Source organism: Chrysemys picta, chromosome 1 (assembly GCF_011386835.1).
Source record: "Chrysemys picta bellii isolate R12L10 chromosome 1, ASM1138683v2, whole genome shotgun sequence".
Classification (NCBI taxonomy): Eukaryota; Metazoa; Chordata; order Testudines; family Emydidae; genus Chrysemys; species Chrysemys picta.
This window is the reverse complement of record NC_088791.1, coordinates 208,003,321-208,029,991: the sequence shown is the minus strand read 5'-3', so window position 1 is coordinate 208,029,991 and position 26,671 is coordinate 208,003,321. Positions and strand designations below refer to the sequence as shown.

The 26,671-nt window shown below is 41.2% G+C and overlaps 1 protein-coding gene and 1 non-coding gene across 30 annotated transcripts in view; one reads left to right on the top strand and one right to left on the bottom strand.

Annotated features, from left to right (window-relative positions):
- The window catches only part of DMD (dystrophin), a 2,010,563-nt gene that overhangs the window by 684,558 nt on the left and 1,299,334 nt on the right, over positions 1–26,671 (bottom strand). For all 29 annotated transcript variants that reach the window (XM_065590838.1, XM_065590858.1, XM_065590878.1 and 26 more), the window contains one exon: positions 19,981–20,156. In XM_065590838.1, coding sequence (XP_065446910.1) covers positions 19,981–20,156 — 176 coding nt within the window. The remainder of the gene's footprint in view (positions 1–19,980; positions 20,157–26,671) is intronic.
- TRNAR-UCU (transfer RNA arginine (anticodon UCU)) lies at positions 10,863–10,935 on the top strand. Its single transcript has one exon. It is a non-coding gene; the product is annotated as a tRNA-Arg (tRNA).

Genomic DNA, 26,671 nt, shown 5'->3' with positions numbered 1-26,671 from the left:
TTGGCCTCAAGCCAACTGTTCTCCACCAGTGACTGAGAAGATCGCTGTGGTTCACAGATGAATCCAAGCAGATGCAACTAGTACACAGTGGTGCATGTGCATACACACACAAAATCTAAATCCATCCACCAAGAGCATAAAAACTTCTTACAGCCTTTTTACACCTCCAATGCAGCAGAATTACAGCCAGCAGAACTAGTACACATAGAGAGCCAGCTAATCAACCCATACTTCCTGGTCCATCCCTCTGAATCTCCCTCTGTGAAACACTTTGAGAAGGAGAGGGAGGAATAACCCACACCTAGATGTAAAAGGAACTAATGGATTAAAAAGCCTCACTCATGACCAGCCTGCACAATCCAGCTTGCCATGTCCCAGAGTTTGACTCCACCACACTCTCCAGAGTTCAAGAAGCTCTGAAAAATATTATAGCCACTACCTATAAAAGACCATGCATCTCCTGGATGGTGAAAGCCAGGGAAGAACAGCTGCGTCCCCTACTAATGTAAATTATAAATGTCTCTTTCAGAAAAGCACACTTGTCAAACTCCTTGAAAATTACAACCATCCACTCAATCCTCAAGCAAAACAACATTAGATTCCCCCTGATGATCTCCCCAGTTACTGTCTGATCTCCAAGTTCCCATTCCTGGACAAAATAATTGAGCAAGTAATAACTACCAAGAAACCACTCTTTTTCTAAAATATGGAGTGCCCATCTGGAATAGGAAAAATCTTAACATAAAGCAGTATTATATACTGATGTTACCAAATAATTATGAATAACCAGTATGCATTTTAATTGCCTCCTGACAGCATAGTTTAAAAATGCTTTATACTGGCATTTGTAAGCTGAAGTGTTGTTTCTTTGTTTACCTACAAATTTAAGGTATTGGTAGAATTTTATTCAAGCAAGTGGTAGTAATAATAATGAATGGGGTATTTAAAACTCTGCATCTGCAATTAAGTGCTAGATATTTTATTTTGAAAGTCATCTCAATGCATTTAGATAACAAAAAGCAGTGGCTTCTGTTTGAAATATTGGATGGGTAACAGTTTGCATTATAAATGTTCTTAATGCATTTTCAGGAAGTGGAATGGCAGTGATTTTGGTTGTAAAAAATATATATAGTGAAAAGGGGAACATCAGAATGTATTACTAAGTTCTATATAGTCAAATATTAAATCATACTTTTAGTTATTTATATAATATACATTCACAAGTTATGTACAATATGCAATTTCCAGCTAAAACAAGATAAGCAGATTCTCTTTTGGCCCACCTGGTAGAACTGCTGCCTCTATACACCTCAAGTATCCTGCAATAGACTGAGTCTCGGCTGCTGTTATGAGTAAGAAACCAGCATAAGCCCAGCCACCATAGGGAAGACTTTATTAATTTGTCAATTCTGCTTAGTGTCCAAACAGCAGTGTGTTCTGAACATAGACAAGTATGAATATGGAGATCAGTTATACCTTCTGTGAAGTTGAGCTGACTGGAGACCAGAAGAAGGTGCACCACTCCATAGGTACGCATGGGTGAATGAAGTGGTTAAAGTACTTTGAAACAGGAGCGAGGGCTCTTGCTGCACCAACCAAATAAGAGGGGAAGGTGAAAAAAAGTGCTTTTTTGCCAAGCAAAGGAGGGGAGTAGGCTCTCTGCATTGAGTTCTGGAGGAAACTCTATTTCCTCCTCCCCCTTTCCCACACTTCCTTTAATCAAGTTTGAATATTGAATGGACAGTTGGCTTTCCAGGAAGCCTGCAAGTGCCTTTCTTGAGAGTATCACTGGCTACACGCTGACCATCTTTGAAAACTTGTGGTGATCGAAGAAGGTCCCGGACAATTGGAAAAAGGCAAATATAGTGCCCATCTTTTAAAAAAGGGAAGGAGGTGAATCTGGGGGAAAATCACCTCAGTCCCTGGAAAAATCATGAAGCAGATCCTCAAAGGATCTATTTTGAAGCACTTGGAGGAGAGGAAGGTGATTAGGAACAGTCAACATGGATTCACCAAGGGCAAGTCATGCCTGACCAACCTGATTGCTTTCTATGATGAGATAACTGGCTGTGAAAATGGGGAAAGTGGTGGATGTGATATATCTTGACTTTAGCAAAGCTTTTTATATGGTATCCCACAGTATTCTTGCCAGCAAGTTAAAAAAGTATGGAATGGATCAATGGACTATTGTGCAGGGAGATTTTGGCAAACCAGTAAAGTGCCTGAAACCACTATGGCTTATTGCTAAAAGCAGCCAAGTCATCAGGCTGTAAAGTGGCCATGCAGCTTGACCAAGGCAGGAGGAGAAGGGGTTTTGGGTGCCACAAAAAGGGCAGCTTGACCCCACGTTCTTCCTGATAAGAATTGTGTTGAAGTTGCTGATGCATGCATTTTAGAAGAGCAGGATGTGCCCCAGCAATGTCTATTGGGGCCTCAAGACTGCAAACTCTGGAAAAACCCACACCTGGTTAATCAATAATCAGAAGGAACCTCTTGCTTGACCATTGAAATTGCTTACTTAACAAGTTTTCTTTAAGGGACTTGTCATTCTATTACTAATGTATAAATAAGGGGGGAAAGTTTGAGGTAGTTGGACTCTTTTGGACTCTCCCTTTGGATACATCTTGTGATCCCCACTGACAGATGGAAGATTTGGCCACCGGAAGCCTGCTGCTGTGTCACTCAAGAGCCACACTCAGCTTTGGTAATTATCAAGGCTTGGGGGTGTTTTACTAACCTGTTGCGGACGTGTGTAAGTGCTTGAGACTAAGTAAAGTTTAGCTTTAAGTGAAAGCACTCTTGTGTTGTCCTCTTTGTGCCAGCCATCTATCAGTTGGACGGCCATGTCTCCCCTGATTTATTTCCTGACACCACCTCAAGCAGAGTAAAAGTTACTGAGAGCTTTGGGTTGAAAGAACCCCGGGTAACAGAATTTGGAGGCCCCAGTGAGGAGTGGTAGAGAGGAAGGAGACGGATGGTACAGTTTATAGTTTGTCCATTGCAATAGGAGGTAAAAGACGGCAGGGTGGGATCACTCCCTACAAGTTCCCGTGTCGCAGTTCATGAGTTAATCTACGGATACATTCTGTTACTGGGACTCAGAACTCAGAACTCAGGCTGATTGCCTGCTCAAGTGCAAAAATTATGTCCAGAGACAGGGAAACAACTGGAAAGAATGAACAGTTGAAGATGATGGGGAAACAGCTTGACAGATGTTGTACAAGAGTATGGGGGTAATGGACCCCGGAAGCCCGGTGCCTTCACTGGCCCCAGAGTCTTCCTGCAGCTCCACAAGCAATGGGATATCTGGGTTAGTGCAGGAACGTGGGAAGCTCCGAATGTTAGGGCAAAGAAAAAGGCTGCTTTGCGGGGATTGTGGATGATTGCGACAACACTGGATCAGGAGATAGATTGGTTAAAAGACCAGGTGTAGGAATTGGAAAGAATCAGAGCTGAAATATAAAGTGAAGTGATTAATTTGAAGGCAGAATCTGATGCTCTCAGAGCTATGTCTCTGACACAAGCAACACAGATTGTAGGAATGCAGAAGCAGGTATGTGACAGTGAGTGGGTCAGTAGTAAGTTGCAGGGGGAAGTGTCTGAGTTCAAACAGCAGACCACGGAGAGCAAAGCTGCAGTCAGAGCCCTTTTGAAGGATTCACAAAGCAGAACACAGGCAGATCACGGGAAATGCCGGAGACAGATTTGTGCCCTCAAGGCTCAGTTAGGAGAGCAAAGGGGGATCGTGGCAGCAATCAGAGGGAATTGTAGCTGGGAGGAAGACATAGAATCAGAGGAGGATCCCAATGTATCCCCCCCCTTATTGCAATTATGAGCTGACGGACCCTGGTGAGTTCACCCTGGATCCCATCGGGCAATCTCCATATAGTCCCCTACAGGAATCACTGGAAGAGCTGCAAAGGTCTCCTCCAATGGCCCCCATAGTCACAAAAATGGGACCTCAGGGAGTTCAGAGAAGAACAGAAGAGCAGGTGGAGACTAGACGCTTTACCCCTGACCAGGTTAGGGCAGTAGGGAAATCAGTTGGCCCGCTGAATAGGAACACAGCCTTGGGGTGGATGGTAAAAGTATCTGGCATGGCTGGATTCACTCCAGCGGATGTGGCAGCTATATGCAGGGAGTGTATGTCCCCCGAGGATTTTGCAGGGCTCCCTTATGATATCCAGAGGACTCCCCCGGAGCAGATGATATAGAGTAGCATATAAATGTGCAGAGGGAAGTAATACACACCCTCTTCCTGGGAGAAAGCCCCACAGATATATTTCGCCAGGAGAAGCAACAGGCAGGGAAGAGAGTATAAAGTTATGTAGCCAGAAAGAAATTGGCATGGAGATATTCTGGGCTGACAAATGTCATTAACCCAGACTTTGCAACCCTCCCTTTCAAACAAGCTTTAATCCAAGGATTTCTCCCTTTAATTTGTATGGCCTTAGTGGGTATGGCTCTGGCAGCAGTTCGAACAAGAGATATTGAGGATAGAGCAAAGCAAACCTATGAGGTCCAAAAGGATATGCACCCTGATAAGGAAACCTGATAAGGTGGCTGCTATAGCCCCTCCAAGAAGCATGCAGGGAAAAGAAAATGGAGACAGACCCCATAAGGGTCGAGGCAGAACCCCCGACCCCTGGCATGGGGAAATTTGGAAGTGACTTTTAAAATATGAGCAAAAGGAAATGATAGACCGGCTGTCTACTGTTGAACTTCTAGCGAAATTGGCAGAACATGAACTGGCCGAGCATCGAGGAAAAAGCGCCAGTGCACCACCAATTGCTGCCCTATAGGGAGGCTGAGTGCCCCAGGATCCCCCAATTGTGGCACACTTAAACACCGATGAGTGGGGGAGGTTCACGGTTTATGTGAAGTTTGCAGGAGGGGTGTTTGGAGAGAATTTACTAGTGGACACAGGTGCCACCTACTCCCTAATTAGTACCCAAAATAAGCACCTGTTTGGACCTCCGACTGGAGTCAAAACCTTACAGGGATTTAATGAGGCACAAAGCATCGTCCCCTTCTGTAAAAAAAAATCCCATATAGTGTGGAGACAAAGAAGAGCCAAGGGCAATTTGGCTTGATGGATTTGGGGGGAGAAGGTATTCTAGGAATAGATGCTCTGAGGGAATTGAGAGTGATGGTTGATTGTGCTAACAGGGTTTTGTGGGAAATGCCTCCTGGCACCCCATGGGAGCCTGTGGAGATTTCAGCCAGCTATCGAATAGCAATCCTTAAGTCATCTGAGGAACTGGAATGGCCTCCTTGACCCCCAGCAGTTTTGGCAATTGCAGAGAAATACCGGGAGGTGTGAGCCAAGAATAAAATAGAATGTGGTAAAATTGATGCAGAAATCCTAGTCACAGGCCCTGATCCTCCACCCCAGAAGCAGTATCAATATCTAAAGGAGGCAGAAGCCAGCCTAAAGGAAACAACTGATGGGCTTTTAAGCCAAGGAGTTTTAGTGGAACAGCCCAGCTGCCCTATGGCCAGTCCTTAAGAGTGATGGCAAAACATGGATGCTTGTAGTGGATTTTCGCCCCCTTAACCGGGTGACTCCACCTATGGCCCCCGTAGTGGCTAAATATCAGGAGATAATGGCTTCCATTCTAGGAGGGGCCCAGTGGTTTTCAGTTTTAGATTTGGCTAATGCTTTCTTTGCTATCCCCTTACACCGGGACAGTTACTATAAATCTGCTTTCACCTTTCAGGAAAAACAGTTGTGTTTTGCCTGGGTCCCCATGGGATGGAATAACGCACCTGTTATCTGCCATGCCCATGTAGCAAAAATGTGGGAGGGAATGCCTGAAAGGGATAGTGTGATTTTTTATGTGGACAATGTCCTGGTCTGTACGCAGATCCAGGAGGAAAATTTAAAGGTGTAGTACAGAGTGCTGCAAAAAAGCCAGGAAACAGGGTTTAAAGTAGGCCCAAAGAACTGTGCTCCCAGCAGGTACACTATCTTGGGGTAACCCTGGGACAAGAAGGGTGCTCTCCTGATCAACAGAGGGTTGAGTTGATTCTCAAACTCCCAGCCCAGACAGACATAACCACTCGAGATCCTTCCTTGGCATGGTTAACTTTTCCTGAGATTTTATAGAAGGGTTTTCAGAAAAAGCAGCCCCGCTGCATGAATTGTTAAAGAAAGGGACAGAATGGACCTGGGGCCCACAGCAGCAGGAAGCCGTGGTCCAGTTAAAACACGCCTTGGCCCAAGCCCCAGTCCTATCATATCCCCGGGTGGAGAACCATTTGTATTACAACTAGCAACTACAGACAAGGGAATGGGAGCAGTGCTAAGCCAGAACCATGGGACAGGTCTCCAACCTGTAGCTTATGCCTCCAAGACCCTGAGTGAGATAGACAAGGGATTCACCGCGTGTGAAAAGGAGGTCTTGGCACTCATTTGGGAACTATAGCATTGGGAATACCTGGTGGGTTTGTCCCCGGTGTTACTAAAAACAACCCATTCCCCAGCGAAGTATGTACTCACTGGTAAAATCAACAATGGCCATGTATCTAGCCCTCGATTGGCAAAATGGACCCTTGCTTTGTTAAACAAAAATGTAGATATGGAAAAAAACCCACTACTGTCCCCAATACCTTACGGCCTCCTGATAGAGAGGGAAGAACACGAATGCCCATTACCTGAGCCACTGCCTCGGGAGCTGTCACTCTTCGAGGGAGGGGCCATGCTCAGTGAGATGCTGGGAATAGCAGATGTTGTTTGGTTTGTGGACGGCTCTTGTTTTTACGAAAATGGCCATCCGCATGTGGGCTTCGCTGCTGTAAAAGTGCCTACAGGCGAGGTGCTGAGGGGACAGTGTACACCATATTCTGCCCAAGAAGCTGAAATTGTAGCACTGGAAAATATCCCCACCATTCAGGAGGTAGCCATTTTCACAGACTCAGACTGGGTCCTTCGGTCCCTAGTGGATTGGGTTCCAGAATGGAAAAAGAGAGGGATGAGTTCTGCACCCTCAGCAAGTTCACGGATGACACTAAGCTGGGGGTGGAGGTAGATACACTGGAGTGTAGGGATAGGGTCCAGAGTGACCTAGACAAATGGGAGGATTGGGCCAAAAGAAATCTGATGAGGTTCAGCAAGGACAAGTTCAGGATCCTGCACTTAGGATGGAAGAAACCCATGCACTGCTATAGGCTGGGGAGCGACTGGCTAAGCGGCAGTTCTGCAGAAAAGGACCTCAGGATTACAGTGGACAAGAAGCTGGATATAAGTCAATAGGCCTGGCTTGACAGAGCCCTGGCTGGGATGATTTAGTTTGGGTTGGTCCTGCTTTCAGCAGGGGGTTGGACTAGATGACCTCTGAGGTCTCTTCCAATCCTAATCTTCTATGATTCTATTATACACCTTTCATACATCTGTATCACAGAAGGGGGCTTCTCAGACTACTTCCCCAAATATTCAGGAAGCATTATGCTTTCCAGAGACTGAAGCAGGGCCCTGTATATTTTGCAACTGCACAGCCAATGAATTCAGTTCTTAGTTGCTCTGGCCCAGGGCCCCAGGAAACCTTAATCTGCCTCTGTCCATGGCCATGGAATTTGATGTTTTTCCAAGGTGCCAGGGAATTCAGCATTTTTGCCATGAATTTGCTATTTCACTACAGCCTGCTGCCCAACATTTTGTTTTTGTGTCTTTCGGATCTACAAGAATCTAGCTTCAGCTACTTCTTGCTCTCCGGCTTTCCACACAAGAGGGAGATGATTGGATTCCAGAGAATGCTCTCTGCACTGTTCTATGGCAACAAGTAGCAGGGTTTTGGGGGCTCTGAACTGAAGTCTAGTTTGCAGCCACAGACCAGCTAATGAGCTGTGGTTCCTAAAGAATAGAGCAGCACAAATGGTCTGAGGAGCCCGGGAGATGCATTGTTGAAGCTAGCTAGAAGCACCCCACTTTCCCTAGTGCAGATGGTGGTGGGGAAGGAGGTTTTGAGCTAGGCTTCCTGGATAACAGCCCAGGAGACAAGGCCATGGAGTGAAGCTGGCCCCTCTGGAAAGCACAGTGAAAAATAAAATCCTTGAAAATAATTATTGACAAAATTTACATCAAATGAGTATTTTCAATTATGAGCCAGAGTTGTGAGACTTTGATTGGGAGCTGGAGGCTAGGAAGGAAACAAAAGAATAAATTAACATTGTCAATGGAATTTAAGGATTGTTGCCCTGGAACTTTGTCACATTGTGTCACAGAACAAAAAGGTCTCTAGGTATAATGCATCCAGCCACCTCATCATTAGGCCACTAGCACTGATCCTAGCAGCATCAGAGGCACCCTCAACTTCTTTGGGTGTGCAATTTGCCTCCCGCACACAGGCATGTAAGGGAAAGATAGGGTTCCTCATACCCTCCTGTCCTTCTAGTATCTCTCCATTACAGATGGAGGCATAATTTTGCCCAGTATAGACAACAATGCTTTAAATCTCTGTAAACTGATTAGAGAGAGATTTTCATAGCATCCACTCACACTAAACCGTACAGGGCCAATTCTGAACTCAGATACAAACATAAAGTGCTCAGTACCATTGCTACAAGTTGAAAATATATATTTGATGGCAGAATTAAGCTTTATTTTGCCTCACCGAGCGATTTGGACGCCTTTCCCAAGCTCACCCAAGTCAACAGGAGGACTTCTACTGATCTCATTGGGTTTTGGATCAGGCCCATATTGAACTCAACATAGACTTTCTTCTGGTACAATATTCTGTTTCAAATATCATCTGGCAACATTGTTTCTAGAGCGGAATACTGCAACCATAAAATGCATTACTTTCTTTCAAAGTAATTTGAAGTTTTGTGTTATGATTGCTATTTGCTGTAATTGCTGAATAGAGCAAAACCATTTGTAATGAAACAGGTGAAATTATCACAGCCATCTAGCACACAAAAAAAGATACTTCATAATGAAAAAAAAATTCTCAATTAGTAAAATTTTCATTTCTCACATTAGGCTTTGCCTTGAAGCTAAAATATGTACTATTGTGTTTTACCGAACAGCGTTTAATTAGATTGCAGTGAAACAAAGATTCTATAGCTATTTACAACATGAAAATTTTAAATGGTCATTATTAGATGGTTGTAACTTTTAACCTTGTCTCACTTTTTTACTTTTGCAATTTATTAGGAAGAGCAAATTATTTGATCATCAAGGTAATCAAATATCAACAGTTTTAAATTAATTCATGACCCTAGGCTTTAGGCCAATGGCAACTAGTCTTCTCACAGAGGTGACATACTCTGTCTCTGGAGGAAGAGAGGGAAGAAGAGGAGGACAGCTGCCAGATGTAGCCACTTGTCAAGTAAATAATAGGCTAGACTTACTATCTGGAGCATGAAAGCATGATAGCAAATGACTGCATGGCAAAAAACAAAAAAATAACAAAAAAAGGGTGGGTGGGAGCAATAAAAGTAAAGTTGTAAATGAGATGCAATATTCTAGGCTATTGTATTTGATCTAGGATTTTAGACTCTACAGAAAGGGTGTTTCTGTGTGTGTGTGTGGGGGGGGGGGTTCCCTTTTTCATTTTTTTAAAAACAGAAATTCAATGCCAGTCAGTGGCATATGCCTTAAGGACAGAAATATGCTCGTAGACAACTGGAATTTTTGAGACTCCAGAGGCCAAAATTAAACCTTGGAGCAATAAAATGCAAGTGAACTTAGAGTTGGCACTGCAGAACACTATCAAAAGAAGTGTTATTTCTGATGAGGGCCAAACACATTGTAGCACTTGTGGGTGCTTTTGCATGTTCTCCAAACCTTACACAGATCTTTCAGTGCAGTTCAGTACTGACCTGCCATACCCCTGCTCTTCCAAAAGTCGCCACTCTACTATTCAGAAGTTAGTTTTGCAATATTGGAACCAATGGGGATTGTTTTTTTGTGTGGCAACTGGCAAACGTTGAATAACATTTAAACTTGAATAGCAATCCCATTTTAATTTGTGATATCTGAGAGATGTAAGTCTCTGCATGTGAAATACCTTCTTTGCCACCTAGCTCTCAAATATATTAAACAAAGAGGATCCAAAAAAAATTACTCTAATAATGTCACAAATGTCTGATTACAATGTCAAAGGGGGAAAAACAGTCAAAATGAGTGTGAAAATTAACAAAAATATTAATTAAAATGACAATAAATGGGAAATTTGCCAGGATGATAAAGCGAGAGATGGAAATCCTGCATTTAGCTACAGAACACAGAGAATAGCAATGCAAAGTTCCTCTCATACCACCTCTCCAGTATGCCTCTGTCCTGACCTAAACTGATCAGTTGTAGGTGTGAGAGAGTAAAATGTTTATTCAACCCTTTAGGGAAAGATGTGGTCTGAGCATAGAACTAGAATGACAGAAACACTGAAGTTCTCTGTCTCCAACTTTATTCATATATCTGGGGAAGTCATTTCCCTTCCCTCTTTGTCTCAGTTTCCTTTTCTGAGGGTAGTACTAACTTACTTCACAGGAATCTTGTGATTTTAAATTTTTGGAAAGTTCTTTAAAGATGGGAAATACTATCTCAGAACGAGATATTAAACACCAGTTCAGTAATCTTTGTGGTTGATGTGGACACTAGGAAACTGAATTTTGACTCATTTCTCACAGTTTAAACAGGCAGCATATAAGAAAATTTTAGCCCACCAGTAACTGGCTGCCTAATGAAAACCTTTGATCCCCACGTGACTCACATTGGCCATCTCATCTAGTCCACAAAATGTATTTCCAATAATAGATAAGCAGCAGCAGCATTCACTAGCAGACTGAGAGCATGAAAACAATTTTGAAATTAAATATATTTTAACTTGAACATTTGGCTTTTCCACTACATACGAATTTGAACCTGGCTAGCTCAGTTGGTAGAGCCTCAGACTTCTAATCTGCCGGTCCAGGGTTTAAGTCCCTGGTCAGGTGATAAACTACTTACCAAGATCTTAAAAATGTGTCTTTCTGGAGTCCTGACGTTACTTTTCAGGGGGACGGATAGCTCAGTGGTTTGAGCATTGGCCTGCTAAACCCAGGGCTGTGAGTTCAATTCTTCAGGGGGCCACTTAAGGATCCGGGACAAAATCAGTACTTAGTCCTGCTAGTGAAAGCAGAGGACTGGACTTAATGACCTTTCAGGGTCTCTTCCAGCTCTATGAGATAGGTATATCTCCATATATTAATTCTAGAGCATGCTGTGTCATTGTAGCACTGTTGGTTCTAGGATATTATTTTGTCTCTCTCTCCAACAGAAATTGGTCTAATAAAAGGCCACCAACCTTTTCTGTCTAATTCTAGAGCAATAATTTCTGTGCTTTTCATCCCTGATACTGAATTCTAATATGGAACTAGGTCTATTTGGTTTGATATATACTCTGAGTTATATATACAAAATCTACACATACACACACAAATATTTACTGGGCACAAGTGCCAACTTTTGTTTGTTGGTTGGTTGTTTTAAACTTATCAACAAATTACTCTGAAATAACTAACTAGAAATTAAACACGCACTAGACTACTGCCAAACTGGTATGAAGAAGAAAAGAACATGGGGAGATAAAAGAAGTATCAAGGGGGAGGGGGAAATACACAAAATGAAGCAAATGGTATGTGGCATGTATAGCAGAGTAAACCAATTAGTTTGTTGCATGGAAGAGGAAGAAAACAGAAAGGACCAGAATTCACAGCAGTGTTCCTGTCAGTGTTCCTGGCACTACAGGAATGGAATTTGGCTGTATCCTGGAATTCCCTTAATGTGGGGGAGTCCCAGTGGATGCAGAGCAGGTGTAGTGAAAGTCATGAGACAAACACCTCTCTTGAACCATGCTGACATTTTAACCAGCCACCATGCTTTGATAAAATATGTATATTCTGCTATGGAAAAATTCAAACCTCTTGAGAGTAAAATTATTGCACTTGAGAGTGTCTTAAAAATATTTAAGAGATGTCATACCTCTTAGCAGAGGCAACAATTGGCATGATTTTTCCCCCAGTTACCTTTTTTGGAGTCTGCTATATCCTTTTTATTTAATGTTTAAAACTTTTCCAAAGCATAAAGCTGAAGGAAATGTTTTTACTTTCTGATTCCACATTGTCAATGGCTGCTCTATTTTAAATCTGTATCAAAAGATTCAATTTTACTATCTGTACGAACCATATGTAATTCTTCCAGCATAATCAGTTTTTCAAGAATGCTTTAATGAATATTTACATTATGCATAATACATACACACACAGTTTTCAGAATCCAAATAAAAAATAATTAGGTTCCATGAGCTCTTTTTATTTATGTTACTCAGGGACAGTATGTAGTAATCTATTTAATTAGTTGGGAGTTGCAGGTGCTTAAAACTTCTCAAACTTTGTCTTTTGTCTGCTAAAACATTAATTCTATCATAAAACATTCCTTATGTTAACTGGAACAGCTAATCATATACAGGAAGTTATAACTCTATGGATGTTTGTGACTTCTAAAGAACAGGTTATATTATAGCAATTACTTTCAGGGTGACAGAACCAAGTGCATGTAATTCTATATTAATACTATCTTACACTTATAGACCACCTTAGTTCCCACAGAGTCTTTAAAGGGCTTTACAGATAACAGATTGCTTATTTCATTCACCACTGAAACGTAGCCACTTTGCATGATGAAAGACAACAACCAAACTATACTAGAGATGCACAGAATTTCATACCCAGAAACTGCAAAGGGAATATTAGATAGGTAGAATGCAATTACCTGAGTTGGAAGTAACGGTTCTACTCTTGGGTTTTGTTTTGTTTTTTAAGTTTCTTGGAATTTTTAATGATCCCTAGTGACGAAGACCTGGATTTTAAATGTCACCTGTAACAATACTTCCAGCAGTATAGCATCATGTAGGACCATTCAGAGACACTAGTTTGGAGCCAATTCAAACGGAAAAGTGTTGTTTACTGAGTCACCAACCAGGTTTTTACAGCACCCAAGTGTTTTTGGCATCCATCTCCCTGCCAAGGAAGGATTGTTCACTATAATAAATTTTCAAATGCTTTATCCAATCTAGTCTGTAGTGATGGCACTACCACCATTTCCACTGGGAGACTTCCGTAGACTAATCCATTTCTGTTAGGAACATTTTCCCTGCTATTCAGCATAAATTTGTTCTAACTTTTCCCTACTTTGGCTAAAAATCTCTCTACTTTCTTGGTTTTACTACCTCTTCATACATTTGTACACTTCATCACATTTCTTCCCAACTGCCCTGTGTGGTCAATCATAACTTAACCAAGATGTATACATTTTTCCTCATAAAAGAAAATTCCTCGAGACCTCATCATTTTTATTGCTCTCCTCTTAACTTCCCTCAATTTGGCAATATGTTTCTAGTAAACTTGTGCCCAGAAATGAATGCATACCCCAAGCATGTATAAGAAGGGAGTATTACCCTGTAATTGCAAAATGATCACACTGCAGATGTAGCACAAAATTATTCTGACCCTTTCTGTAGCCATAATAATATTGAAAAGCCTTGCTTCTTGTCATAAACTCTCACCCTTTGGTCTTCTACAACTTTACCCATTTCTGGGTTTATCTCAGATATATTACCTTACATTGTTCAAATTAAATCTCATTTTGTTTCTTTCTCTTCATGTTTTTAAATGACATATGGCCCTTGGTATTATTTCACTGATTGCATGTGGATTTGAAACATTTACTCACTTTAAAATCATAGGTAAATATAATTCATGTGCTCCCTTTTCAGTCTTATGAATAAAGAAATTAAAACTGGATCAAATCCAATCTCTAGTGGTACCATTCTATGTACCTTTCATACACTGCTGGCTGTCATTGTCCTGACATCATTGTCTTTTTGCTAGTTTTTTTGTACACATTAATATTCTTTTCCAATGAAATGTGTATTTATTTTTCACTTACTATTTTGAGAAACAGTATCAAATGCTTTGTTAAAAATAAAAATATATTACATCTCCTACTTTCTGCATCATCCACTAATTTGGTACCAGTATCATGGTGAGATGTAAATTCACTGTGAATCGCATCAAGTGCTTAAAGGTTCTACCTGCACACAGCGGAGAGTGTTCATGAACATTTTTGTGGAAATCTGTAGCCAGAGGAGAATAGCAGCTCTGGACTTGTGCTGGTGACTCATCAGTATCTTTGCATTCCCAACACTATTCTGGAGTTGGCTCTTTATTTTCTAAACCAACTGTTTATTATATATCTAGCATTTCCTGCTTCAGGGATTTCTGGCAGCAGAGAAAGAGGGCATTAGATTCCTTGATACCTGTTATTTTTCTTAGACATTTGGTGAAATTGTATTGAGAATTTGATGAACAATCAAAACAGTAATATGAAAGTTTAGGGGAAATATTTACTGAGAGATCAAGGAATTTCCCCCCCCCCCCTCTCTTTTTCTAAACAATATGCAAATATAATCTCTCTCTCATTTGAGTAAGAACCTTTAAACAAAATAATTAAAACTACAAAATATCACACAGACCCTGGAGAAGCCAATCATGACCAGTAAACAATGGCAAGTTTAGCTACAGTAGTATATGCATATGCATTTCAAATGTAAATCAGTGTGATTTCTTTTCTAATTAATTACTCTAAGAAATCTGTGCATACTTATCTCTGCGTATTTGCCCAACATTCATAAACAAAGAAAATAAAATTAAATATTTTGTTCTGGGAGGTAAAAGAAATATTAAAAATAAAAATCAGTAATTTAGCTGTACTGCAACCTCTTCATCTATGAGCCAACTTTTGATTTTTAAAGAGAAGTTAATAACAGGTTTCAATATATTGAGAGCTCAGGTGAAAGACTAATCAGAGGTAGTCTTGTATTGTAGCTAAAGCAATACTATAATGAAAGTTGAGTATAAAAATATGAAAAATAGAACAGTTAATTTACAATAATCATATATCATTTTAGAGTTAGAGCATAAAAGATTTTATTTGTATACCTCAGGAAAACCAAGCACTTTATATATTCAAAAGCACCCTCCTAAATAGAGCTGGTTGCTGTGCTATTCTCTGCATAGTTATTTCAAACTAACTTGAGCTCAAAATAGATACCAGGTAGGTTCAAACTTGTTACAAGTGCAAATCATTTGGAATTAAAATAATATGAAATGTTCTTCAGATCAATAGAACAATTTGTTTGTCGTCGGTGGTAGGTTTTTTTTTTTAATGTCAAAATCTAGCAATTAAAAATATAAACTGATTACTTTTGAAACAGCAAGACATTCCATTTTCCATCAAATATGCTTGATGATGCTGGGTCATCAATCCTCCTTTTCCAAATCATCCAACTATAAGACTGATTCTGAAATTAAATATAACACACGTACTCTCTGATTCACTGTATAAGTATAGATGTGCCACAAACATTAAAAAGGCACACACTCTCTCCGAAACAAAAAGTTTTGCAGTTCTTTAACCAATAAGAATGTAACTGAATCCGCAATCTGCTAGGCACAGTATATCGCTTTTTTCTATCCAACCATAGAGAGGTTAATATCTGCTTAACAAAAATCTGTTTTCACCCTTTTGACTGTTAAGAAGCTTTCATTTGAAGACAAAAATTGAATATTAAATAAACTTTCAATTACGTTCATACTTCTTAGAGAGAGAGACATTCCAAAAAACAACAAAAAACATATTGAGTTGGGGTGCAATTTTTTGTTGTTGAGGTTTTGGGTCTTTCTGTTTTTTAAAAATGAAATTTTTACAACACTGAATAATAAACATTGCAATGTTTTAATAAACACAGACGTTCTTAGGCCATGTCTACACTATGGGCACTACAGAGGCACAGCTTCTGTGCTGCAGCTATCCTGCTGTGGTGCTGTAATTTAGACGCCTCCTATAGTGACAGAAAGGGTTTTTCCAACATTGTAGGTTGTCACAGTTCAGGGCAACTGCAACCATATTCCCTCCTCATGGCCCGGCAAGGTTACCAACTCATAAGCTTCTGGCTCTACCGTTGCCTCTCATCTTAGACGGATACCTTCATCTCTCTCCCTCCTGACCAGGGTATTTCCAGCCAGCAAGTTTCCTGCCTACACTGTGAATTCCACGGAAAAGTCCAACTTTATAAGCAGGCTAGTGTCTCCGCTTTGCTTTCTCTTTGAAAGCTAAGAACAGGGTAATTATTCATTGTTTTTAAGTTACCACACAACTCTTTCTACAAAAGCACATTTATTCTTAAGGTAGAAACATTACAGAGACAATATATTAAAGACAATAATAAAAAACATATACGCATGCTAATAAGCTTACCACAGATCACTCCCTTCCCTCTTCTCCACAAAGATGCTGGTTGGTATCAGTCCTTCCAACCCTTCCCTAAGGATTGGGTCCTTCCCCTTGGACAGAAGGTCCTATCCATTTGCTGGATTAGAACGAAGGCTCTGAGTCAGTTTAAACTCAGGCTATTTATACCAAAGTCCTTTCTTTGTCTCTTGGTTCTTTACAGAATCCAGCTGGACACAGTATATGCAGCCCCCCATCAGCAGGTGACACCTCTCTGGAGGTGTTACAACCTGAGTGAATTTTATTAATCATCCCCACTTAGTTCCTGCTGTTGTTACCCTCCCACATAGAATTACATACAAGCCCTGGCCCACAATGATACACAACATGAATACAGTAAGATCTCCCAAAGATATTAAAGGAAATTGCCATATCTGTCACATCTCCCCAGGCAGCTCTAGCTAGGCTGATGGAAGAATTCTTCCATAGACCTAGTTGTGTCTATACTGGGGGTGTGGTCGGCTTAACTATAATGCTCAGGAATGTGAATTTTTCACACCCCTGAGCACTATAGCTATGTTGACCTAACTTTTAGGTGTAGATCAGGCCATAAGAACACAAGAACATAAGAACGGCCGTACTGGGTCAGACCAAAGGTTCATCTAGCCCAGTATGCTGTCTACTGACAGTGGCCAATGCCAGGTGCCCCAGAGGGAGTGAACCTAACAGGCAATGATCAAGTGATCTCTCTCCTGCCATCCATCTCCACCCTCTGACAAACAGAGGCTAGGGACACCATTCCTTACCCATCTGGCTAATAGCCATTAATGGGCTTAACCACCACGAATTTATCCAGTTCTCTTTTAAACGCTGTGTAGTTTATACTGTGTCTAAACAAGTTTTTTGTTTTTTTTTAATAAAGTTTTTTTATATAGTTTGAGAACTGAAGTGAAATTGCAAAACACACACATTATTATGTCATCATGACAAATATGTGGGTGCTCTTCCATATTTGTTAACATTGTGCATTGGCCTGCCATTGCAATGGTGTTTTCCGTATGCATATTTTGGTTTAAGAGCTTCTCAAGGGAGGACTGTCTGGGATTAGCTCTAATGACTCTCTTGTTCCTCAAGTCAGCATACAGAACAAGTTTGACCAGGAAGGACCAAAATCCAACAGCACATGGGGAAAACTCCTGGAGAATAAAGAACACTTACAGGGTTTGAAAAGACTGTCTTGAGGGTGCAGACTGAGACACACCCAAAGGGTATGTCTACACTGCAGCTGGGAGGTGTAATGCCCAGCTCGGGTAGACGCACATACACACTAGCTATGCTCAAGCCACCCTGCTAAAAATAACAGCATGGCTAGCTGCTCAAATACAGCCTATCTGAGATTCTAAATATATACTCACATTGGTAGTCTAAGCCACCACATGTGCTGCTGCAGCCAGATTGCTATTTTGAGTGCACTAGCTTGAGCGAAGCTACAGCATGTAAGTCTACCCAAGTTGGGAATTACACCTCGCATCTGCAGTGTAGTCATAACCAAAACACAGGGACCGACAGGGATGCCTGAAGGAGCCTGGGAGATAGTACTTTAGGTAAGATAGACATGTGATTCTGTTGTTGTTTTGTTTGTTTGTTTTTTCATCTAATGCTTTGTTCTTACTGCTGAACAGAGATATTTTGCTTTAAGAAGGCTGTTGGTCAATTTATCACTGGTCACGTGTCCCTGAAGGGAGGAAATGCAGGTGCCCAAAACCCAGTCAGACTCACAGGATGGTAAGTGGTAGGTATACACAGGGTAGATTGACCCAGGTCCCAGTTTTAGAGTAGGATCCTACCCAGGGACAGGTAAGGGCAGGGAGCCCAAGACCTGAGCTGGATGCACTCAGAGAGACCAAAAAGGAGACAAAAGTCCAGCTATCCCTGCAACTGTGACAGTCATTAATAACATTACAAGAATGGACAAGAATTCCTACCAGTTTGATACAGTACTGTCTTTTCTCACTATATGTCAATGCCTTTTTTTTCCTGTTTAGTTCACTAGGATTTTTTGTACTTAAAATTACCCAACTGGATAGCTAGAAAAAAAAAATCAAAGCTGGAACAAGTGTACTATTGCTTTTTCTGGTTAATGCAATGTAGCTCATTTAGGGAATAGGACTATGTTATTTTCAGGTAGCAGATTGTTGATCCTATTAGTCTTTACTGAAGAGAATGTGTAAGGAAATTCAATAATTCAATGCACCACAGAGAGAGCCTGAAGCCAAAGTGGCATTCAGATACACATTTGTAGCTATGAAATAAAAAAGATGGAGATGCAAGTGCTGTACTGCCACTGACCAGAACTGGGACAGAATTCACATTCTTGGTCAAAGCTAAACCCCCAAACCTCCTTTTATGTGCTGCAGCAGCAGCATAAAGATCTATTAACATGACATTATTGTTTCCTTAGTGTTAGCACTTATATAAGAGGCAAGGGCTTGGAAATACAGCTGGGTTTCAGTGGTGCAAAAGAATAGTTTTTAGTGTGATAAATAAAGGCCAAGCTCTCCCTGGTGTAACAAGAAACATTAGCATCAACACCTGGAAACACAACGGAAAGAACCATTTAAAGCCATCCAACTGCAGCAGCTTACTCTTGGTGTTCTCATCTTTTAATGAATTCCAAGGGAGAGTTTAATGATAATTAAAGTCAACAATAACCTTTCAGGATTCCCAACTCACTCCCTTTTGGATGTGAACATCTTTACGGGTCCTCCCTCTCCACAATTCTAAACTGAAAAAGGATAGTCCTTAGGGTAACAACAAGACATTTAAGAGGTGAACGAACTGTTGCAGCCTATTGGTCTTCCTCCTAAATACCGCACTCACCATTGTACCTTATTCATGAGATGCTCATTTCTGAAAAATAATGCATGAATGAAGATTGGCAACAAAACTACTGTATTTGAAATAAGCACGGTAGGTTAATTTTGGTCCTACGTTGAAGTTTAGAAAAAACAAGCTTTAATAAAACCCAATATCAATAGAAATGTTTGTGATTTTTTTTTTAATTCTAAGGAAATCTTTTCCTGTAAAAGGAAAAACAGTCTCCCTGTAATATTTGTAACTCAAATACTGCAGCATCATGTTAGTGCAGGAGAATGAAAAACTGACTGTACACTGCCTATAAATAACAGTTAAACTGACTAATCTATTCTCTTTATCGAAGCTGAGTGAAATGCCAAAAGTCAACAGATATCATACACGGTGAAAAGTAAATAATATTATTAAAATGATTCCCTAAAATGTCATTAATCTCACAGTTACAGAAACCTTTTTTAATATATAATTTTAATGACACACTATCAGGTAAAAAGTTACTTTAAAATGCTTGTTAAAATGTGAGCTCAGGTGTTAATTACCTATGAAAAACATCATTCTGTTGTTCGGCTTTTCTAAAAATAACATTATATTTATGGTGTTTTTTAAACATTAGCTGTGGGAAGTATGAGGACATTTGTTTATGTGGGGTAGGAGGGGGGAAGGAGACTGGGTAGAAACAAAGAATTGGACAAGTAAACAAGGATGTTGTGTTTAATTACGGATAGTTAAATATGAATATTTAAGGAACAGTCCAACGGGTTCCTTGCAATGTTATTGTTAACAGAAAATCTGAAATAACCAGAAACGATTTCAGAATATCCATGTTCTTAACCTACCTCTTTCTTCTCTCTGCCAGCTGCCTGCAGACTTCCTCCCACCGAAAATTCAGGCTACCCAGCTTTTCCCTTAGTACATTAGCATCTGCTGTTAATGACTGCTCAATAATTTCTTCACCAGTTATATTTAATGTTCTGATAACAGTTTGCTGTCGTCCGATGCCATCATGGAGCTCCTGTAAAATATATATATTTTTAAAATGTCAAAAATGAAGAGTCATATCCTTTTATTCAAACATGGATCAGAAATGCTTTACCAACTACAGGTCTGGTAGAAAGAGCTCTGTGGGAAAGTTTTCTCTACTCTGAATCCCAAATGCATACATCGAAAAGGCAATAAGACAGAAAGGAAGCTTTTATGTTTTTGTAACAAGCACCTTTTCAGCTCAGCTTCTGCCTCTTTTTTTTTTTTTTGAATGTTCTAGCCTACTAGAGAATGTTATAATGTTCTACAGATCAATTAGTGGGAAATCCTCTTGAGCAAATTCGATTGTGTCCCCACAGAGATGTACCATATCTAATAGTGTACAAAACACTGTAAAATGTGAAAGCAAACAAAGTATTTTGGTTTCCTATTAACTGTCAATAAAAGTAGTGAAAAGGTACATTGACAGAAACAAGGAGACTGCTTATTTATACATCTGAAGTACTTTTCCAAATCCCTCTCTGGAATATATCCACTCAGTCATGAGAGGCTTGATAATCAACTACCCGACATTTCTTAGAAAAAATACACTCCTGATGAAATCCTTATTTATCTCACTTCTGTCTACATACTGTGAACTGCAGAACTACTGAAAATACAACCAAACGCTGCTGATGGGCAGTTTTCTACTCTTCACTAAAGGCACTCAGATTAATTTCTTATACCTCTTTCATTACTAGAATCCTAGTATTCTATTTGTTATCTTAATTCATCATCAGCAGTAACAATCTTGAACTTCCACACTACACAGACATTAAACCAGATTTGAAAAGGGACAATTAGAGCAATGTATATTGTTAGGGAATGTAATTTTTTTATCAGTAAAAAGATCAAATTAATTTTGTATCTTTATTTATCAATGGAATAAGACTGACATTTCCTGCTATAACTCTCAGAATTTATAAGCATGTAACTGTGAAATGGAGATGTTAAACTTTTTACCGCTAAAATAAACACAAACTGGAAGAAGGAACTTGTTTTGCACTCTACCTTTGTTTTTCTGTTTTTTTTATGGGGCGCCCAACCGCTACAAAATAGTAGAGTCCAGGTACAAAACAGTGTACAGTAGAACCCTGATTTTATGATATTGGTTATATGAACCATTGTTCCTGGCAGGAGGGGAAACAAAAGAAAAGGAAAAAGAAAAAAAAACAACCCACATAACGACAGTGATGTTGATGAAGAACAAGTCAACATCTCTTCACATTCCAGTGCCTTCAACGCACTGGAAATTGCTTTGCTGTGGTTTGAAGGACAAGAGGAAAGTGATGCAATGCACCATACTGCAACCTAAGCACAATACCTAAAATAATGTTGAGGTGTTCAATTTAATGAACTTTTTATTGTATGAACTCCTTAATCCCCAATTAGTTTGCAAAAAGGGGTTCTACTGTATTTCAATTTAAAATGCTGAATATTCATATTCTCTTGTAGCAGAAAACTGATACGTTAGCAAATCCTCTTTTAGACCAAAGTTATATGTTTTCCCCTCCTGAACTGCTCTCTCTGGTCTTCGTTGCAGCACTCCTGCTTCCAACATTAAGAAAAGTCTCTCTTGAGGGCATGGAGAAAGGGGGTTGTCTCCTCACTGTAGCAGATATTAGGAGCCTTGCTGCCATACCCCATGTTCTTTAGAAGATGCCTTCCCCTAATTCTGCTACCAATTCCAGTTTATCAGGGAACCAGACCTCCTGTTAGCACCTACCAAGTTGGGACAATGTGAATTTTACAACCTAGCCTATTCACCAGGTCCCCCTGGGCTGCTGAAAGAAAGGTGAAAAAACCCCATCCTGTCCCAACCAATCAGGCAATGTGGAAAAGATTCCTTCCCAGTCCCTAAAGGGCAACTAGCATGATGCCTACAGCAAGGCCCTAAAACCCAACTCCATTCTAATCCCAAAGAAGGGAAGCGGGGACTTTTTTCCCCAGCAAAGAATTGTGCCCCAGGCTGGGGGGAGGGCTTATAAGCCCTCCCTACTTGAGCGTATGGGAGCCAATGAGCATAAGCATATACTGCTCCTTTCTGTCCAACTGATCAGCTACAGAGCCCTCCTCCTCAAGTCCACTAGGAGGATAAGCACCCATGAGGAGGGTATGTGTGCGCAATCTTTAGAGGGGCTAAGAGTTTTCTTTCTCCTGGGACCAAATCAAGCCTGAGTGGGTGTCTCCTAGAGGTGGAGCCTATAGAACAGGAATGAGGCAAAGCGGTGTAACAGCCTGAGGCCTGGTCTACTCTAGAAAATTAGGTCAGTTTAACTATGACGGTAGGAGGTGTGAAAAATTCACATCCCTGAGCAGCTCTGCTAAGCTGACCTAAGTCCCTGTGTAGACAGCACTATGTTGATGCCTGTCAGGGAGGTGGATTAACTACAGCAATGGGCACAGGTAGTGTCCACACTGAATGCTACAGTGGCGCATCTGTGTTGCTGTAGCATCTTAAGCGCAGACAGGTGCACAGGAAGCTTTCATGGCCACTATCCATGTGGTAACAGTTCTGTGGGAAAACAAAGGACTTTACTCTCCAAAAATGTTATTTGGACACGGTGACAGTTCTCGGGGTACCCAGGTCTGCGAGTCACCTTCTTACTCCCTGGCTCCAGCGAGAGGAAGTCTTTCTTGTGGTAGCTGGGTGTCAGCTCCCTGCCAGCCACTCAAGCATTTCATGTAATAATCTTAAATAGGTGAAGGCTTTCTTAACATAAACCCTCTGAAATCTTATTTTCATTGCTGATTTATGGGTCTTCTGCCAAAGAAATAAATAAGAACATATGTATCACACATTTTTCTATTGTAAAGACTTTCCTAAACATAAATTATAATGTAGTTACTGAAAGATGAAAATGGCATGGCAGAGAGAAAAAAAAATCATCAGAATATGAAGCAAAAATAAATGCACAGTTTTGAAGACTATAAAGATAGATGCAATTATTTTATATCATCATTCATTTCTGAGAACTTGGCCTGAGGATGGTCATTATCATAAAATACTGTATCTCAAAGGGTAGAGTTTGATGAGGTGTCAACCAAGGGTCCCTTTGAAGATTTAAGTTGCATGGTAAACAGTGCTGCCATCCTGTTTTTGCAAGCAATGTCTTCAATTTTATTTATGGCAAAGTGGGGCTGTACTGATTCTTGCAAATGCCTTGTCTTCTCTCCCATTCACTTCTACCTTCAAAAGACTGTGCTGATTTTAAAATATCCTCACTGCAGTTTCTTCTTTGCTGATGCTAGTTCATTAGTCTGCTTTGCTGAATTGACACTTCAGAAAGCAGCGCCTCCTGTCAAAAAAGTGCTGCCTATGGAAGAGCCTATGGAAGAGTCCATAAAGCAGAACCACTGGTGGACCAGTAGCAACTACAGTAAGAATGTTTTAAAAGAAGCAAAGGCTTTAATATACCTAAGGATGGAAGAAGGGGGAAAAAGAATGGGAGAGGAATAGGGAAAGGCATAACTAGAGAAACAAAAGAAGGAGAAAGAAGATGATAGGAAAGCAGGGGAATGGGGAGGATAAAAAAAATGGGGAACCAAACTGATAGAAGTAAAAAAGACTAAAAGGGGGGATGAAGGGAGAAGAAAGCTGAAGGGCAAAAATCTTTGGAAGAGACTGAGAAATAACAGCAGGGGCTATAACTGCTTCTGTACCTTTTGCATTCTCTCCTAAGCATGATTTTTTTTTCAGCAATCTCTCACCCTGCAGCCCAAGAAGGAAATGGATACTCACTGTGTTTTGCCCAATAAAAATGTTGACATATAGGGCCAACACTCCAACCCCTAAGTCCACTGCACTGCCTACTCCCACATTTCATTTTACACTCTGGACAATCAACCTGTACCTTCCTGAAGTTACCACCACCTTCCTACTACAAACACTAATCTCCCAAACCGTCTCAGTTTAAATACAAATTACAAAACGTGTGTACTAAAAATATATAAGATCCAAATGCTAGAAAGAAGGGTCAGGGCATCAGTATAATATTACTGTATTTTAAGATAAAATTATTAAAAAGCAATTCCTTTCTTACCCACATACTTGCATTTGAATTCTGGAACAGAATTTTGTTTTCTGCTGAACCCTCAAGTGTTAATAGTGAAGTTCAGGCACTATGGCACTGGACAGGGTGGTCAACTTTCTAATCACACAAAACCGAACACCCCTTCCCCACCCCCTGCCCCAGGCCACGCCCCTTCCCTGCCCCTTATTTGAGGCCCCACCCCTGCTTGATCCATCCCCCCTCCCTCCGTCGCTTGTTCTCCCCCACCTTCACTCTCTTTCATTGGGCTGGGGCAGGGGATTGGGGTGTGGGATGGGGGTGAGGTCTGCCGGTGTGGGCTCTGGGATGGGGTTGGGGATGAGGGGTTCAGGGTGTGGAAGAGAGCTCCGGGCTGGATCAAGGGGTTGGGGTGCGGGGAGGGGGTGAGGGCTCTGAGGTGGGGCTGGGGATGAGGGGTTTGGGGTGAAGGATGGGGCTCCAGCTGGAGCAGGGAGTTGGGGTGCAGGGGGAGTGAGGGCTCTGGCTAAGGGCAAGGGGTGCTGGAAGGGTCTCAGGGCTGGGGCAGGGTGTTGGGGTGCAGGAGGGGGATGCGAGGTCCTGGTGGCAGTTACCACGGCTCCCAGGTCCCTGCAGCCCCGAACTGAGGGAAGCTTCACGCACTGCCCTCGCACCCGCAGGCACCACCACCGCAGGTCCCATCAGTCCTGGTTCCCGGCTAATGGAAGCTGCGGAGCCAGGGCCAGATCCAGCATTTCTGCCACCCCAAGCAAAAAAAAAAAAAAAAAAAGCCGCAATCGGCGGCGGCAGTTCAGTGGCAGGTCCTTCGCTCCTAGAGGGAGTGAGGGACCTGCCGTCCCTGAATTGCCACAGGTGCCGCCCCTCTCCCTTGGCCACCCCACGCACCTGCTTGTGCCTGGAGCTGGCCCTGTGCGGAGCCGACACTAGGGGCAGGGGCAGCCTGCACAGCCTCCCTGGCCACCCACACACCTAGGGGCCTCAAGGATCTGGCAGCTGCTTCCACTAACCGGACTTTTAATGGCCCAGTCGGCAGTGCCGTCCGGAGCCACCAATGTCCCTTTTTGACTGTGTGTTCCGGTCAAAACCGGATGCCTGGCAACCCTAGCAGTGGGCACATTTAAGAACTTGAACAGTGGAGAAACCACATATACCTTCATTTATAATGTTACTTAATTATACCAATATACATTTTTTCAAACTTTGTTATTCACTCTAAGGTGGCTCCGAGGTTGAATTCTTAGACAAAAGAATAAAAATTTCTAGTTCAAGTAATTTTCATCTATTACCAGAAAAAAATAATGCAGGGTTGAGATATCTCCTTATCCCTCCAGTGCTGGAAATTTCCTGTCAGCCAGATGCATGTTTATGAAAATGTTCAGTGTAAGTCAGATTCTACTCTTAGAGACGACCCGTGCCTGCCGGGGGATGGGGGAGTGGGGGACGGGACAGGACAGAGTGAGGGCAGCCAGCTTCAGCAATGTCACTGAGCATGCTCAGTCAGTATGAGGTTGCTTCCTATAAGCCAAGCTGCAAATTGGGCGGTAGAAGTGGGGAATGTGACAGCCTCCTCCCCATGTTCCCCCCATGTGTCACTTTTGCTTACTCTCTTTAAAACACTACCTTACTGCACAAGTTGTCACATTAACTTCACTAGGAGTACTTGCAGAATAAGGTGATATTCAACATGAGTAAGGCAATTAGAATATGGTCCTATGTATACATATAAAGTATTTTAAAACTCATGTTTCAACAGCTCCTTGTTTCATACTTTCCACCAGCCCTGTTTAATTCTAGCAATGAGCAAGAGAGCAGTAAACGGCAGTAAAGTAGATCTGGCAACTGAAGATTGAGTGGGACAGCCACATAGAAAAAGAGTTATGTGAAAACATATGTAGGCAAGCTATCTGCCTCTGGAAACTACCCTATGGACATGAAAAAAAATGTAGATAGAATTAAGGTCTCCATGTTCAAATAAAGTTATCTTGTTATTTAGATATCTGAAAATAGCGCACAGAAGCAGTTTATTTTAATGATATATTTACCTAAGATCAAATTAAAATGAAACTTCTATGCAAGTAAATATTCCTCTCCATCAGTACTAAATACAGTCATTATGATGCTGCTGCTATTAAAGAGAATACCAGATAAATTCATTATGATAAAATACTTAACATATTGCAAGCTCTCTAACTCAGGGAAGTTTCATTGTATAAAACCCTAATTTACTTGTTACATTTCCTCATCTGAAGTAACTGAGCTCACATTACCATGAAGATAGGCAAAAGAAAAAAAGAGAGAAATACTTTTGTCTTTAAAATGAGCAGCTCCCTAAACAAGAGGTAATTATGTTTTCAAACTGCTCCACCTGTAAGCAATTATGACAGCTGTTTTCTTAGCCAACACACCACATATTGAACTAGGGAACCTTGAGAGCTAAACACATGAGCTGCTACAGCTTAAGCTACAGAGCCAACAT